A 17,058-nucleotide genomic window follows, 5' to 3' on the forward strand; every position below is an offset into this window, starting at 1 on the left:
CCACTTTTTTTGCAATGTTATAGCCCCCTGTGGGATAACAATGATCTTTTACATTGATCATTGTTATCCCATTGGATAACATTGACCAATGATTCTGACGCGTGACTGCTAATGCCTAGATCTCAGGCATTGAGCAGTCATTCGGCGATCGGACACACAGGAGGTAGATTCCCTTGTGTCCTCCAGCTGTTCGGGATGCCGCAATTTCGCTGCAGAAGTCTGGAACAGCTCACTGATCTAGCCGGGGGTAGTTTACTTTTGACGCGGCGATCAACTTTGAACGCCGCGTCTAAAGAGTTAATAGTGTGCAGCACAGTGATCAGTGCCGCGCGCTATTAGCCATGGGTCCCGGCCAGGCCCGACCCGCATTCTAGGAAGGGAGCAGACTCCGGGCATACAGGTACGCCCTGTGTCCTTAACAGGTTAAAAATCAGCCAATTTGATTTTATGGATTTTTTTCTGATTATGTCTCATAGTTGAGATACACCTATGATGAAACTTTACAGGCCTCATCTTTTTAAGTGGGAGAACTTGCACAATTGGTGGCTGACAACACTTTTGCCTCACTGTACATTGGGTTTGTATGAATTCACATATGGTGTAAATTTACACTACAGACAAACATGTGCCCTACATGCAGATTTTGAAAGATTTGAATATATATATATATTTTTTTACACATTCCCTCAAATTCACAAAATAAAAAAAATTACTAAGAAAGAAAATGACAAGGCCAAAAATGCAAAAGTTATATGAACACCCAAATAAGATGCTTCATAGTTTTCAAATCAGCATGTACAAAAAAAAAAAAAAAAAAGAAAAAATATATAATAAAAATAATAATAATAATAATTAAAATCCGGGGAAATGTGTGTCAGAATGGGAAGCAATATTGTGCCATTTGGCACTCGGGATTCTGCAGCAGAGTGTCCAGTGTGGACAAGGCCTTATCCTCTTTTCCTTCCGGTGCTAGACATGCATCCCCGGCAGATTCAGGCATGTATGAAGTTGTAATATATTGGTAAAGCAGGTCTAAACAGTTAATGCAAATCCTATATAAAAAAGGCAGCAATTCAACAATGAGATCAAACAACATCCCTTTATTAGGTCCAATATAATATTACACAGAATGGGACTCAATAAAAGAACAGTGCTGTATTTTCCCCAAATAAAGGTAATATGTTAACATCTTTGTATTTCTGGATGGCTGTGTACAATCAAGTAGAATGGATAAAACATTTGGATGGATAATCTGTAGAGGGGAAAAAAAAAAAAAAGTTTATACTTTTTTTTTATTTATTTTTATATAAAACAGATCAAACACAACCACTTAAGCAACAAAGGGGGGGGGGGGGGGGTAGATTAATTACACAATTTTTTTTTAAAGAAATGTTGTTTCTTCAACTGAATTCAATGGGAAAATATTAGCATGTTCTATAGCCCAAATGCCCCCTGCTTTTCATATATAATGCCTTGTCAGAGTCTGTTCAGCATAGTCAGATTCCCAGATCAATTCTCAAATAAAAAATTGAACACATTTTTGCTATAGGGAAATAAGGCCGCTTCTTTAATAATTTTAATATAAAGGCTGAATGTGATACAACTTGCCTTTTCATGCTTTATCCAAGCCGAGCTCTTCTGGGGTAGAAATACCAAGCTCCTCTAAAGTCGGTCTAAGTTCCTGAAGGACATAGGGATAGATTTCCTTATGAGGTCCGGCTTTATCCTAGGGAAAAAAACACAAGCAAGTCATATAACCATGTATAAAGCAATGATATGGTAAAGTGTGCACTGTGTGTATACATTTGTATGTTAAACCCCTATACAGCTGTTAAACATATGTTCAAAAGGGCCCCCTGGTATTTACACTGATTCATTTAAAGAGGTACTCTGGTGGAAAACTTTTTTTTATTCAACTGGTGCCAAAAAGTCACAGATTTGTAAATTACTTCTATATAAAAATCTTAATCCTTCCAGTACTTAACTGCTGTATGCTCCACAAGAAGTGCTCTATTTTTTTTTCCTGTCTGATCACCGTGCTCTCTGCTGACACCTCTGTCCATGTCAGGAACTGTGCAGAGCAGGAACAAACCCCTACAGCAAATCGCTCTGACACCTCTGTCCAGTTGCTGACATGGACAGAGGTGTCAGTAGAGAGCACTGTGGTCAGACTGGAACGAACGATGCAACTTCCTCTGTAGTTTACAGCAGCTGATAAGTACTGGAGGGATTAAGAATTATTAATTATAGAAATAATTAACAAGTCTGTTTAAAAGGGGTACTCCACTGGAAAACACTTTTAAATCAACTGGTACCAGAAAGTTAAACAGATTTGTAAATGACTTCTATCAAAAAATCCCAATCCTTCTAGTACTTATCAGCTGCTCTAGAATGCATAGGAAGTTCTTTTCTTTTTGAATTTCCTATTTGCCTGACCACATTGTTCTCTGCTGACATCTCTGTCCATGCCAGGAACTGTCCAGAGCAGGATAGGTTTGCTATGGGGATTTGCTCCTACTCTGGATAGTTCCTGACATGGACAGAGGTGTCAGCAGAGAGCACTGTGCTCAGGCAAAAAGGAAATTCAAAAAGAAAAGAACTTCCAGGGTATTATACAGCAGCTGATAAGTACTAGAAGGATCGGGATTTTTTAATAGAAGTAATTTACAAATCTGTTTAACTTTCTGGCACCAGATGAAGTAAATTATTTTTCACTGGTGTACCCCTTTAATGTGAACTAAACAGTTTGCAAAGTTTAAAATGGTCAGTGTTTTCATATTTTTGTGGTTTGTGGCAGGGGTCACATTGGGATTTCTTGACAAATACCTCTGCCATATATGACAGATCTAGTTTTTTGTAATTGACTCAGCTCTATTTAAGAGAGGTTCACGTTATTCAATTAAAGGGAATATGCAGAACCAACAACTTATCACCTATCTGCATAAGTGTCTGATCGTGTGTGTGTGTGTGTGTCTGATCGTGTGTGTGTGTGTGTGTGTGTGTGTGTGTGTGTGTGTGTGTGTGTGTGTGTGTGTGTGTGTGTACTGCATGGGGCCTCAGCTCTGCCACAGCTCTCTTGTGGAAGAGGCATCCCTGCCTCTCCCATAGAGCTGTATGGGGAAGGGGCGTACTGTCGACCTCAGTGACACTACGCGCATTAGCCGCTTGCACAGAGCGGCAATGCCAGGGCCCGTTTAAGGGATGACGGGGGGGTCCCAGCGGTCGGATCCCCCGGAATCAAAAACTTATATCCCTGTGGATAGGGGATAAGTTGTTATAGCTCCAGTTGTCCTTTAAAAAGGAAAAAAATAAAGTAAAAAAGTTACACTGTAAAAGGGGTCCTCCGCCCCTAGACATCTTATCCCCTATCCAAAAGGATAGGTGATAAGATGTCTGATCGCGTGGGTCCCGCTGCTGGGGACCCCTGCGATCTCTGCTGCGGCACCCCAGACACCCGGTGCACAGAGCGAACTTTGCTCCGTGCCGGATGACTGGCGATGCGGAGGCTCATCGCGTCACTGCCACACCATCTCAATGCAAGTTGCACGTGACCGTAATGTCACGAGCGGACGTGGCTGTGACGTCATGAGCCTCTGGCACTGCACACTATCCTCTAAACGAACACCGGGTGCAGCAGGATGATCGCAGGGGTCCTCAGTGGCAGGAACTCCCTAGATCAGACATTTTATCCCCTATCCTTTGGATAGGGGATAAGATGTCTAGGGGCGGAGCACCCCTTTATGGCCTCCGCTGACTGGTGTTGGGAGATTTCCTGATTGGTAACATCAGGAAATCGCACACAAATATTATGCAACACATGCTTGACTTTTTACAACTAGTTCTCTTCTCCTCTGGCAGAATACACGCAGCTTTAGGGCATGTCTGTGCGGAATTCAGGAATATTTTGCATGGATGTTTAGCTGCAGCAGAGTTACATTGATTTCAATAAGAATCTGCTGCACTGTTTACATGATTGAATTTGCGCGGTAGAGGTTTCTCCCGCAGAAATCCCAGTTCCGGCATCGGAAAAAAAAAACAAAAAAAACTTTTTTTTTTCCGGATTCAGCTCTGAAATGCATTCACATTTCTGAGCGGTCCTAGTGCTAGCCGGATTATTCAAATGTGCACATATTTTACTCCATGTGACCATTGCCTTACTCTTCTGGCAGATTTGAAAGCAGCTGCGTCCATCCTTACTATCTGGGGTGCACAATACACAGGGAAATAGTATAACACGACTGATAAACCATGAAGGTGAATCTAATTTATATTCCACTTATTGAACGTATCAGCAAATTTAACAGGTTTGTCATTGGCTTTGGGTTCATTTTAGAAAATAGGTGAACTTATCCACTAAGCAGGCAATCCTGTTCACACCTAATCCTGCCCAGAATTGAGTACAATTCTCTATTTACTGTTTATATGCCTACATAAATCAGTTTTTTACTCTTCACAGATGGTACACGCCGCTTGATTGATGGGCCGCGTCATCACTCTGCTCCGTCTGTTCAGTGAGCGGAACAATGACGCGGCCCATCAATCAAGCGGAGGGGGCGTCGCTGCCGGCCGAAGAACGGGAGTAGGGGGGGGGGGGGGGGGGAAGAGCTCCCCGCCCAGGTGACTAGTTTATAACTTCATATCTTCACCATCCCTGGAGGCAGGAGCATCCCCCGGGAATGGTGAAAATAAAGATTTTACCCTATATAACGCTTTGCCAAGCGTTATATAGGGTAAAATCTGATGATTGGTTCCCTTTAAGGATCTATATTTGAAATACATTTTCTTATTTATCTGACAGTTTTTGGGTATTACTAAAAATTCATAAATCTTTTTAAAAAAAACAACCAACAGCCTTTATACACTTATGCCCATAGGTGGTCAGTGCAAGGCACAGGGACTTTAAAAACGCTAAATGCCTCTTATGCCAAGTATTTTGGTCACCATTTGTAGCCAAACCCAGGAATGAAAGACACTTTGAACCTTTTTTTGTTATTTGGATCCATTTCTGGTTTTGACTAATGGACTTAAATAGGTGTGAAACAGGCTGAAGAGTCACACACTCATCTCAAGTCCATCACTAGGAAAAGCTGTGTAGAAGTTTAACCTGGAGTTATTTCTATAACTACCAAGAAGGTGCAAAGATAAAATAAAAACGTTCAATAAGAAAACGTCAAAAATGCAATAAATTCCGCCCCAAAAGGAAAATATAAAAATTAAAAAAAAAGTAGCTCAGAAACCATATAACACTGAGATAGTCCACTCACCTTCACTGCTTCCAAAATACGGACAGTACTTGCAAAGTCATTTAACCGTCTGCAAGCACGCAAGGCAGCATCAAGGATTTTTGGTTCTGGAACTAAATCATAACCAATGAGCGTGTTCACACCTGGTTGAAAAGGAGAAAGAGTTATGACTACTAAGTGAGCAATATTTGTTGACATTGCTTGTCTCCATAATATAAAGACTTCTCTATGGACTTGATACACAAGATAAGTAGATTTATCCTAAACGCCTACTTAGTTAGCCTTTCTGTGCTGAGTGGGAATTTCCTGTCTACCAGCACATCAGCGGAAGTTGTGAAGAGGAGGGTATAGGGAGAGATCTATCAATGAATTCTGGAGCAGGTAGACGCCATCATGGGCCACCCGTTATAGGAGGCATCGCCATGAGACCAGGTGATTGGTTTTGCTTTGTTTTGTTGAGGGAGCGGAGGCTGGTAAAATGAAAACCCCAGCTTTAACCAGATGTGATGGAACCTGCAACAGTAACTCCTAGTGGAGCCTCCAAAGTACAGCCTAGCAGAGCTATCTAACCTCAATGACAATTTACATTCCTTCAAAAAATATTCGTACAGGGCCAATTTTACAACGGTCTGAAGGTACAAGGCAGCCAGCAGACTGTAGGTGAATGCTTACAGGACTAGCAGTTTCATTATTGCAATTCGGAGACATTTCAGTATCAGACAACTGCTGATACTAGTTATAGGGAAACTGTTGAATCCTTAGTGCCCCACACACTGCCCTCAGAACCTTAAAGCGTACCCATCAGATATATTAACAAAAATTATTATTTTTATCACTCAGTACCTAATCCTGACCATGTACGTTTAATTTTTATGTGTCCAGCACCTTTATTTTTTTATTACACTTTTAATTTAGCTCACTAGTCTGAATTCCTCTCAAAGGGAAGGGGTGTGGCCTCACTATGCAGGTCTCCGCCCTCTCCCTCAGTATGCTGTCTGCTCACATCTCCCCTAGTATTAGCAAAACTACAACTCCCAGCTTGTCCTCACTGACAGTAGCGGGACACAAGCTGACAGTGGGAGGAGGGGACAGCTGTCAAAGTAGTGTGTCCATGACATAGGTGATGATGCATGGACACATCAGGACTAGTATGTGTCCCAGCAGGCGGGGGGGGGGGGCAGTTGTTAGAAAGTTTTCAGTATTTCATACTGAAAAAGTCAAATGAAAGCAATTGCATAACCTATTGGTTTTGCATGCTTTACAACATATCAAAAGTTTTTGTATCTGACAGTGCCCATTTAGAGGTGTAAATTGTTCTGAAATTTTTCATATATAGCTATAAAGGTAGTTTGTCGGGCACTTTGGAGCCAACAGGTTAATTTTCAGAATTCTAGAAATCACCTGATCTAGTAAGTACTTGTATTCTCAACAAAACTCTGGTACTCTTTTTCTTACAAAGCTTCCCTGTTTTCCTCTGTTATTCTTCCTGAAATAAATTAATTTACAACTGGGCTTTACATTCTTGTCCACTGCTTAAACATACTGTAAAAGCCATACACTATCAACAAGGACAATGGTAACACCAAGTTGATAATTCAGTAATACATTTTGGAAAGGAACAACAGAATGCACAATGAAAGTTCTAAGAAAAGATGCTCAACAGGGTCATTCCACAGCAAAACAAGTGCTTACTAACACAAGAGAATAGGCTAGTCCTCTTTAAAAGGACACTGCCAACGGAAATTTACATAACATGTATATTTGTAATATACATTGGTTTAAAAAAAAAAAAAAAAAAAAAAAGAAAGTGTAAACTTTTGGGTGGAAAAAAAAATGGTTTTGTCTTGTCCCTGCAGCTGTGTGTAGAAACTAAATAGAGGGAGTGTGGGTGGACAAGCAGGGCTCTGCGCACCGAGGACAAGCAGGGCTCTGCGCACCGAGGACAAGCAATGCTCTGTACAGTGAGGCTCTATGACACGCTCCTGATTCACACAGCAGGATTATTGATAAGCCTGGAGCCAGCACGGAGCCCTGCTTGTCCTGTCCACACATGTATTTTGTCCTAACAGAGAGACAAAGCAAGAGCTTTGGAATAAGATATAAAAAATAAAATAAAAAAAAAGTTAAAATAAAATATATGACATACATGTTATCTACATTATAAAAAAAAGTTTCTGCAAATGAGTGCCCATTTAAATGCAACAAATCAAGAAAAGCCATGATCATTAGAATTTCACCGGACAGTCCTCGATTACATAATCAGATGGAATACCCCTTTGACCAGTTACCTTTTCGCAGCTCCCAGGCATCAATATCTGGCTTGTTGAAATAAGTCACCCAACGGGCATCAAACTCTTCATCTGACTCATGTTTGGCATGAGAATAGCAGCGAGCAGCAACTGCAGCTATAAGGGTGAAACAAAATACATATGTCAAAAACAAAAAGACAAACAAGAGCTCTGTATGTGGCAGAAGATCTCTAACTAGACTGCTTAAAAAAAATAAAGGGAACACTTAACCCCTTAAGGACCGGGGTTCTTTCTGTTTTAGCATTTTCGTTTTTTGCTCCTTGCCTTTAAAAATTCATAACTCTTTCAATTTTGCACCTAAAAATCCATATTATGGCTTATTTTTTGCGCCACCAATTCTACTTTGTAATGACGTCAGTCATTGTGCCCAAAAATCTACGGTGAAACGGAAAAAAAAAATTGTGTGACAAAATTGAAAAAAAAAACCGCCGTTTTGTAACTTTTGGGGGCTTCCGTTTCTACTTAGTACATTTTTCGGTAAAAATGACACCTTATTATTCTCTAGGTCCATACGGTTAAAATGATACCCTACTTATATAGGTTTCATTTTGTCGTACTTCTGGAAAAAATCATAACTTCATGCAGGAAAATTAATACGTTTAAAATTGTCATTTCTGACCCCTATAACTTTTTTATTTTTCCGTGTATGGGGCAGTATGAGGGCTAATTTTTTTGCGCCGTGATCTGAAGTTTTTAACTACACCATTTTTGCATTGATCGGACTTTTTGATACGTTATTTTAGACTTTGGAATTTTTTTTGCGTGTACGCCATTGACCGTGCGGTTTAATTAATGATATATTTTTGTAGTTTGGACATTTACGCACGCGGCGATGCCACATGTTTATATTTTTATTTACATGGTGTTTTTTTTTATGGGAAAATGGGGGTGATTTGAACTTTTATTAAGGAAAGGGGTAAATCACATTTATTCCCTTTTTTACACTTTTTTTTTTTTTTGCAGTGTTATAGCTCCCATAGGGACTTATAACACTGCACACACTGATTGCCAGCACTGTTCAACGTATAAATTTCCGTGCATGTAGTTATGATTTTACGACAAAATCAAACCTATATAAGTAGGGTATCATTTTAATCGTATGGACCTACAGAATAAAGATCAGGTGTCACTTTTACTGAAAAATGTACTGCGTAGAAACGGAAGCCCCCAAAAGTTACAAAATGGCGTTTTATCTTCAATTTTTGGGTAAAATGACTAATGTCACTGCAAAGTAGAATTGGTGGCGCAAAAAATAAGCCATCATTTGGATTTTTTTGGTGCAAAATTGAAAGGGTTATGATTTTTAAAAGGTGGAGGAAAAAAAGTGCAAAAACCGAAAAACCCTCAGTCCTTAAGGGGTTAAACAGATACAAACCTGACAGATCCCAGTAGCCAGCAAGTCTAGAAACATGCAGTGTTCCCTGGTGCACTTCTCTTCCTTGTTACCTGTGGTTAATACATCCCCACTGTGGCTCTGCAAATTGCTGGCTGCAGCAATGTCCTGCCATGGCCAGTGATTGGCTAAAGTCTGCATAATGTACTGAGCCCCGGCACCAGGGAGAGGAGCATACCAGGAACCGCAAAAGTCAGAGGCACCAAAGTAGATGTTTATTTGGGTAGGTAGACTATTTTCTATAATGGGAAAGTTACATGCACCCCCCCCCTCAATCCCAGAGTACTTTAACTACACTACTGATGTCTACAGGAGTTCTTACTACAACTGAAATCAATCAAGTGATAGAATCAGCCACCCTAAATATCACAATTGTTGGACATGACTACTGCAAATCTGTGACAATTCTGCCACATTTGGACATAAAATAGTCTTACAGAAAACTTTCCAGCAGAACTTCTGAATTAGGCTAGGTTCAGACTACGTTTTGTACTCACGGTTCCCGTATACGGCTGGGAGCACTGTGGACAAAGGCAAATCTAGATCTCTGGAGATGGACTTGTAACCTTGAGATTGTTGATGTTTTTCCACAATTTTGGTTCTCAAGTCCTCAGACAGTTCTCTTCTCCTCTTTCTGTTGTCCATGCTTAGTGTGGCACACACAGACACACAATGCAATTACTAAGTGAACTTCTCTCCTTTTTATCTGCTTTCAGATAAACTACTACTGGGAGGAGGGGGGCCGAAAAAGCAGCCGACTACGGCTGGGAGGAGGGGGCCGAAAAAGCAGCCGACTACGGCTGGGAGGAGGGGGCCGAAAAAGCAGCCGACTGGCGGCTGCGGTTCACTCCGGTCGGCTCATAGACCTGCATTAAATACGGTTCCCGTACACGGCTGAGTGCGGGTGCCGCGATTAAGCCCCACCCCCTCCTCCCAGCCGTATACGGGAACCGTAAGTACAAAACGTAGTGTGAACCTAGCCTTAGAGGGGTAACCCGGCACTAAACTTCTTATCCCCTATTGAATTGTGGTACCTTTGCAATGCCACGACAAACAGTTCCAAGTCGGAACAAACTCGCAATAGAATTGAACACTGAAGATGATGCAACATTTGCATGAATGCCATGGTCAGCAGGGGGTGCAGCTATCACTTCCTGTAGAAGTGGTAGCTGCAAATAGAGTGAAGGAGTTTAAAGAGTACCTGTCACCAAATAAAACTTAATCTAGTATTCCTTGTGTAACAGCAGACACTTTCCCTTTCACTTGCTTTTAAAATTATCAGCATAAATAGGTTTAAAATGTAATGGAAAAAACGGCCACAGGTGGCTCTGTTCTGCTGCCTGCCACAATAAATACATTGAGTTTGGTCTCCTCCTGGCCTGGCAGGAGTCCAAACTCAGGAAGTGTTTCTCTGCACTGAGCTTGATTGACAGCAGCACAGAAAGTGAAAGCTCCACAGATTCACACAGAAAGCTGCAGGAGAGAATCACTGAAATCTGCACAGACTAAAACATGCAGAGGTCTTCTATTCATCACAATGCTGCAAAGATGTGAGGGGGGGATGTGGTACCCCAGAAGGCTTCAGTGATGTCATGCCTGCTGGGAAACGCCCACTTTTTCCTGCTGGGAGATTGCACTGTGTGAGCAAGAAGAAAGGAATGATACACAGCTTTGGAAGGGTGGGAGGAGTGTTAAGGAACATAGCCTTACAGAGGTGTGGAAATTAAAAAAAAAACTACTTGTCCAAGGGACTAAAGCAGAACACAATCTACTTGTCCCTCAAGAAAATCTACTTGTCCTGGTTGATGAAATAATTTCAACCAAAATAGTCTGATCCCCCCCACTAGACCACCAGGGATGGATATAAGATCCTTTAGACACTGCTGACAGCGGTGATCTAATGGTTAATAGGTGATCGCAGTATGCCAGGATATTAGTGGCCGGAGAGCTGTAGCTCCTTTTACGCCCGAGGGAAGCCCAGAAAAGTCTAGATATAACTTTTTGATCACCTTATAAAAAATTTCTCATATGAAGTGACCAAAAATGAGCAATTCTGGACTATTTTTTACATTTCCACCGTTCGGTTTAATTAACATTATATTTTAATAGTCTGGACATTTCCACATGTAGCGATACCACTTATGTTTATTTTTGTACATTATTTTTATTTAAAGAAAATAGGAAACTTTTATTAGGAAAGGGGCTTATTCACATATATACGCACTTTTTAAAATATTTTAATCACTATTTTTCAGTCTCAATAGGGACTTATGTGTTACTGGGGGGGGGGGGGGGTTCTGCTTCTCCAGTTTATGTGCTGCATTTTGTGTCAGAAAATGCTGGAAGTTGCATTTAGTTACTAGATAACTACAACACCCAGCATGCCCTGATACAGCCTATGGTTCTGTGGGTGTTGTAGCATGTTGCACTGTATAGTACAGTTAGGGTTATTGTGTAACATGCTGGGAGTTGTAGTTTTGTTCCGTGTCAGCTGCAGAGCCATAGGCTGTGTCAAGGAATACTGGGAATTGCAGTTAGTAACTACAACACCCAGCATGCCCTGATGTAGCCTATAGCTCTGCAGCTGACCCGAACCAAAACTACAACTCCCAGCATGTTGCACTTTATAGTTCTACAGTTTAGGTTATGGTCCAACATGCTGAAAGTTGTAGTTTTGGTTTGGGCGTGTTTGTGTGCATCCGTGGGGCTCTTGGTTGGCGGGTGAGTATGAAGGGGGGGATTCTGGGGGTGCAATTTAGTGCGGGTGCAACTAAAAATAAATAAAATTAGATGGCACAACTGCCCTAATGCCCGACGTGACAGTCCGCTCCTATACAAAACATTCATGCATACACATATCATACATGCACCAGCCACTGCCCCATATCATACATACACACCCCCCCCGCCACTGCCCCCCCACATCATACATTACATATACACATACACTCACACCATACATATACACCATACATATGCACACATCATACATACACCTGCCACTGCCCCCCCCCCACATCATACATCACATACACACATCACACTTAGACATTATACACACATCATACATCACATACATACACACACACATAGACATCATACACACATTATACATTACATACACATCACACATAGACATCATATACTCACACCATACATATCCACCAGTGTTTCCCAACCAGGGTGCCTCCAGCTGTTGCAAAACTACAACTCCCAGCATGCCCAGGGCATGCTGGGAGTTGTAGTTTTGCAACAGCTGGAGGCACCCTGGTTGGGAAACACTGATATACACCATACATATGCACACATCATACATACACCTGCCGCTGCCCCCCCATCATACATTACATACACACATCACACATCACACATACACTCACACCATACATATACAACCACCCTGCATTGCATTCTTGGTCTCCTCACCTGAGCCGCCATGAGTGGACATCAGAGCTGTAGTCCCCGCCGGTGTGAGGTGAGATTTCCGTCCTCCCCCTCACCCCTCCCCCCTGCTCTGTGTTTTCCTCGTGCAAACTAGCAACCTCCCCGTGGTGGATTAGGTCCTGTCTAGACAGAGCAGGGGGAGGGGTAGAGCTGTGTGTGGGGGATGGAGCAGGGGGAGGGGGATAGAGCTGTGTGCGGGGGATGGAGCTGTGCACGGAGCTGTCAACATCCTCTCTCTCACCCTGCTGTGTCTTCTGAGCTGCGTCCTCCATCCTCCGGGAGGAGAGATAAGGGGGCTCTGCAGTCAGCTGGGGGCCGCTGCCCCCTCCATATACTCTGAGCACTGGTGTGAGGTGGAGACTTCCATCGGCTCCTGCGCCTCACACCGACAGTAAAGAAAAATAAGGGGGAAGTCTGTCTGTCCCTGCTTGCCCGATACAGGGCTAATTCTATAAACAATTCACCTGCCCGGCACCCAAAACTACTTGTCCCGGGCGTCGGGCTATAGGATTTCCACATCCCTGCCTTAGTTTAGAACAGTTTATTTGGTAAAGCTATGTTCCCTAAAACTCCTCCCACCCTTCCAAAGCTGTGTATCATGCCATGTGTATCATACCAAAGCTGTGTATCATACTTTTTAAGCATGTATGGGATTGGCATAAGGTCATCCTTCATATAACAGGGATATGCATTAGGGATCGACCGATATCGTTTTTTTTAGGGCCGATACCGATAATCGGTGGAGGTTAGGTCGATATTCCGGTATAAGTTATCGGCTATTTATCCCCCCGCGACACCGCTGCAGATCGTTGATTTAAAGCGGGCGCTTTAAATCAATGCACTGCAGTGGCTTTTGCGGTGCCATAGGCCGCCGCCACCCGCTTCTCTCCCCCTGCCTTTCCGGGGGTCCTGAGACCCATCACCGCCGCCGCACCGCGACCGCACCCGCAACCACCCCCCCCAGACCCGCCGCACCGCGACCGACCCCCCGCACCGGCCCCATTACCTTCCCCATCCCCGGTTTTATAATTACCTGTTCCCGGGGTCCACTCCACATCTGGCTCCGGTTTGCGTCCTCCTGAACTGTCACTGTGCGCACTGACGGTGATGTCACGTTGCGCACGTCCCTCGTCATTGCGCACAGCGTAATGCAGGACGCAGCAGGAGCAAGAAGTAGCGTGGGCTCCGGGAACAGGTAATTATAAAACCGGGGGTGGGGGAGGCAATGGGGGCGGTGCGGTGTGCGGTGGGTCGGTCGCGGTGGGGGCGGGGCATTATCGGCAAGGTAATTGCCGATACCGATAATGCCCAAAATCGTGATTATCGGCCTATAATATCGGCCATACCGATAATCGGTCGATCCCTAATATGCATAAGGCTATCCTACATATAAGATAAGGCCGAGGACTATTCAGAATATTGGGCAGACTAGATGGGCCAAATGGTTCTTATCTGCCAACACATTCTATGTGCTGAATGCCTGGTGACTGCTGTGGGTCTGTCGAACTCTTCTCTGCAGACGTAAAGATTTAGCTCAAGGTAAGGTGGCTATAAAGTTTTAAAGCCACTATAGTGCATAGAAGTACTCCTAGCAAACAAGTGCAGAACTGGGGAGGAAGAATTTTCCTGCGCACAGGACTTCCTGTCCAGAAGACTCACTGAAGGACACAGCAGTCAGCTGACAATGTCAATGGCTTAGTATGGGAAATAAATTATACAGCCTGATACGTGGGAGAGGATGAGATAGAACAGTGGTTCTCAACCTTTTTTTTGCCTGAACACCTGAGTACTCCCTGACAGCCCATTCCCCAAAAAATTACCCCCATTTTAGAGACATTTTGTAATGATTATAGTATAATTCATATGCTTTGCTTTCCTCTATAACAGGCCCCTTGTTCTTCTCCCTGTCTCCCAAGTCCCCCGGTTTACAGGTGACGTCTTCTCTAACCGGAGTTGTTTTCTTCACTATCTGGCCTAGACCGCCATTAAGATTTCTTCCATTAAGATTTCTCCACAGAACCAGCCAAACATTTTATGCTCCTTTCTGCAGTACAGTACCCACCTATTTACAAACACCCCATGTTTATTGTCACACAGTAATAGTACCCGCTTTGCCTCCCCATGAAGTTGTTAGGCCCCCTCTGTTCCCCCAAATATAGCTGTAGGCCCCCAAACTGCCCCCATATATAGTTGTAGGCCACGATATTGTCTCGCTTTGGTGCTCTACTGCTCCTGTGGTCTGGGGACCTATTGCTGTGGCTCATAGCAGTAGGCCCCCGGTCTGAAGGGCAGTGGAGCAACAAAGTGTTCCAGACCAGTATCCAATGGCTGCGGCTGTCATTACTGATTTTTTTCAAGTACCCCCTGGAGAACTGCTAAGTACCCCGGGGGTACCTGTACCCCAGGTTGAGAACCATAGAGATAGAAGCTAGATGCTGCCATAGGATTCACTGTCTGCAGACTTATACACAGGATCAGGGTTATATATATATAACATCTAGAAGGAAACCAAGAGGCCTTGGCACCCGGTAGAGATCAGATGCTGCAGTGTTTAAGGCCGTATTCCCGGTGAGACTCCAGCTGTTAAAGGGGTACTCTGGTGCTTATACATCTTATCCCCTATCCAAAAGGTTAAGATGCCTGATCGCGGGAGTCCCGCAGCTGGGGATGCCCGTGATCATGCACGCTGCCCCCCGTTTGTAATCAGCCCCCGGAACGCTCCGGGTCTGATTACGATCGACCGCAGGGTCGGCGGCGTGTGACGTCCCGCCCCCGTGTGATGTCACGCTCCGCCCCTCAATGCAAGCCTACGGGAAGGGGCGTGAGCCATAACTCCCGTAGGCTTGCATTGAGGGGCAGAGCGTGACATCACACGGGGGCAGGACGTCACACGCCACCGACCCTGCGGTCGATCGTAATCAGACCCGGAGCGAACACGCTCCGGGAACTGATTACTAACGGGGTGCAGCGTGTATGATCACGGGCGTCCCCAGCTGCGGGACTCCCACGCTCAGGCATCTTATCCCCTATCCTTCGGATAGGAGATAAGATGTGTAAGCACCGGAGTACCCTTTTAAACTTCCACTCCCAGCCTGTCTGGATATCCAAAAGGTATCTGGGCATGCTGGGAGTTGTAGTTTTCAACCGATGGAGGCACACTAGTTGGAAACCACTGGTACAAGAAGTGACAGGGAGGTTGATCAGGCTTTGTGCACACCACAGAAAGTAATAGAAAGGTAAGATGACTGAATCTACAGGACACTGGACATGCACAATGCTTCCCTGTAGGGGAGGAGATAAGTGTCTCCTTCCCACTACACAGCAGTCAATGTGACCTTGCTTCCGGGTGTACAGCTCCATCAGCTGCTCTCCTCATATCACGTCCCACAGTGTATACAGAATACACGCATACCCTAATCTATACATCCTACAATATATAAACACACGTCTAGCAAACATACACCAATATATACATACATCCTACAATATATCACACACACGTCTAGCAAACACACCAATATATACATACATCCTACTATAATATATATATACATACACACACACACGTCTAGCAAACACACCAATATATACATACATCCTACTATAATATATATATATATATACACATACACACACACACACACACACCACAAACCGTTACATAAAGATTCCCAGTCTATACACACATGGTAGTGAGGATGCCCATAGATATATGTATAACATTGTTACTGTAAGGCAGTGTTTCCCAACCAGGGTGCCTCCAGCTGTTGCAAAACTACAACTCCCAGCATGCCCGGACAGCCGTTGGCTGTCCAGGCATGCTGGGAGCTGTAGTTTTGCAACAGCTGGAGGCACCCTGGTTGGGAAACACTGCTGTAAGGCAATAATCCTAAACACTGGTCATCGAACTATTGCAAGGCTACAACCCTCAGCATGCACAGACCGCTGGAGGCACACTGGTTGGAGACAGTTCACATGTAGCAGATACACTGCAGATTGACTTCTCTATTCAAGTTAATTGAAAAAACCTGCAGCAGATCTGCCACATGTGACTATATCCATCCCTAGTGTTCTGTCATTTATGGAGACCAGCGCCAGGACAGGACGGGGTCACCCCCGCACCGCTCACGCCTCTGCGCCAATGCGGTAGGACACGCCAGATGCGGTTGTCCACAGTGCACACAGTGCGGTTCCCTCCGCGCACAGAGCAGGCCGCTCATGGAGCCTATGCCGGGTCATCACAAGGACACAGCCGGGGCTCCAGGGCCGAGACCAGCGGACTGCAGAGGAGGGTCACCGGGAAAATGACCTCGTTTCGTCCCCTACACTGAGCAGCCGGCTGTAGGATAAGAGCCCCCGGTGCGCGCGCTCTCACACACGTCAAGGACACAACGGCGAAGCGCTCGGCAGCTCACCTAGGGGGAAGGCAGGCTGAGAATGCGGGCGGCAGCGGGGAAGGCTGCGGAGTCCGGAGGACAAGCAGCGCCGGAGAACAGGTCCCAACATGGTGACAGCCGAGCGGTGTGTGAAGAGACGGGATAGCTGGCGGCGGGTCCGGGCCGGAAGAACGAGGCACGCGCACACTACACGCTCACGCTGTCAGGGGCCGGCATAGGACGTACGGACACACAAGGGTAAAAGGGGGCGTGTCCGGTTACGTCAGCACACC

The 17,058-nt window shown here is 44.5% G+C and overlaps 1 protein-coding gene across 1 annotated transcript; it reads right to left on the reverse strand.

The window, feature by feature from the left end:
* Nucleotides 1-1,080: 1,080 nt before the first annotated feature.
* LOC130368680 (cytochrome c oxidase subunit 5A, mitochondrial) lies at nt 1,081-17,026 on the reverse strand. Its single transcript, XM_056572698.1, has 5 exons — nt 16,805-17,026; nt 7,532-7,648; nt 5,265-5,386; nt 1,609-1,726; nt 1,081-1,252 (listed from the first exon to the last, which is right to left on the reverse strand). The coding sequence occupies exons 1-4, from the start codon at nt 16,893-16,895 to the stop codon at nt 1,613-1,615; spliced, it is 444 nt and encodes a 147-aa protein (XP_056428673.1). The 5' UTR covers nt 16,896-17,026; the 3' UTR covers nt 1,081-1,252; nt 1,609-1,612.
* Nucleotides 17,027-17,058: the final 32 nt, after the last annotated feature.

The sequence above is a fragment of the Hyla sarda genome, chromosome 4 (genome assembly GCF_029499605.1).
Source record: "Hyla sarda isolate aHylSar1 chromosome 4, aHylSar1.hap1, whole genome shotgun sequence".
NCBI classification, from domain to species: domain Eukaryota; kingdom Metazoa; phylum Chordata; class Amphibia; order Anura; family Hylidae; genus Hyla; species Hyla sarda.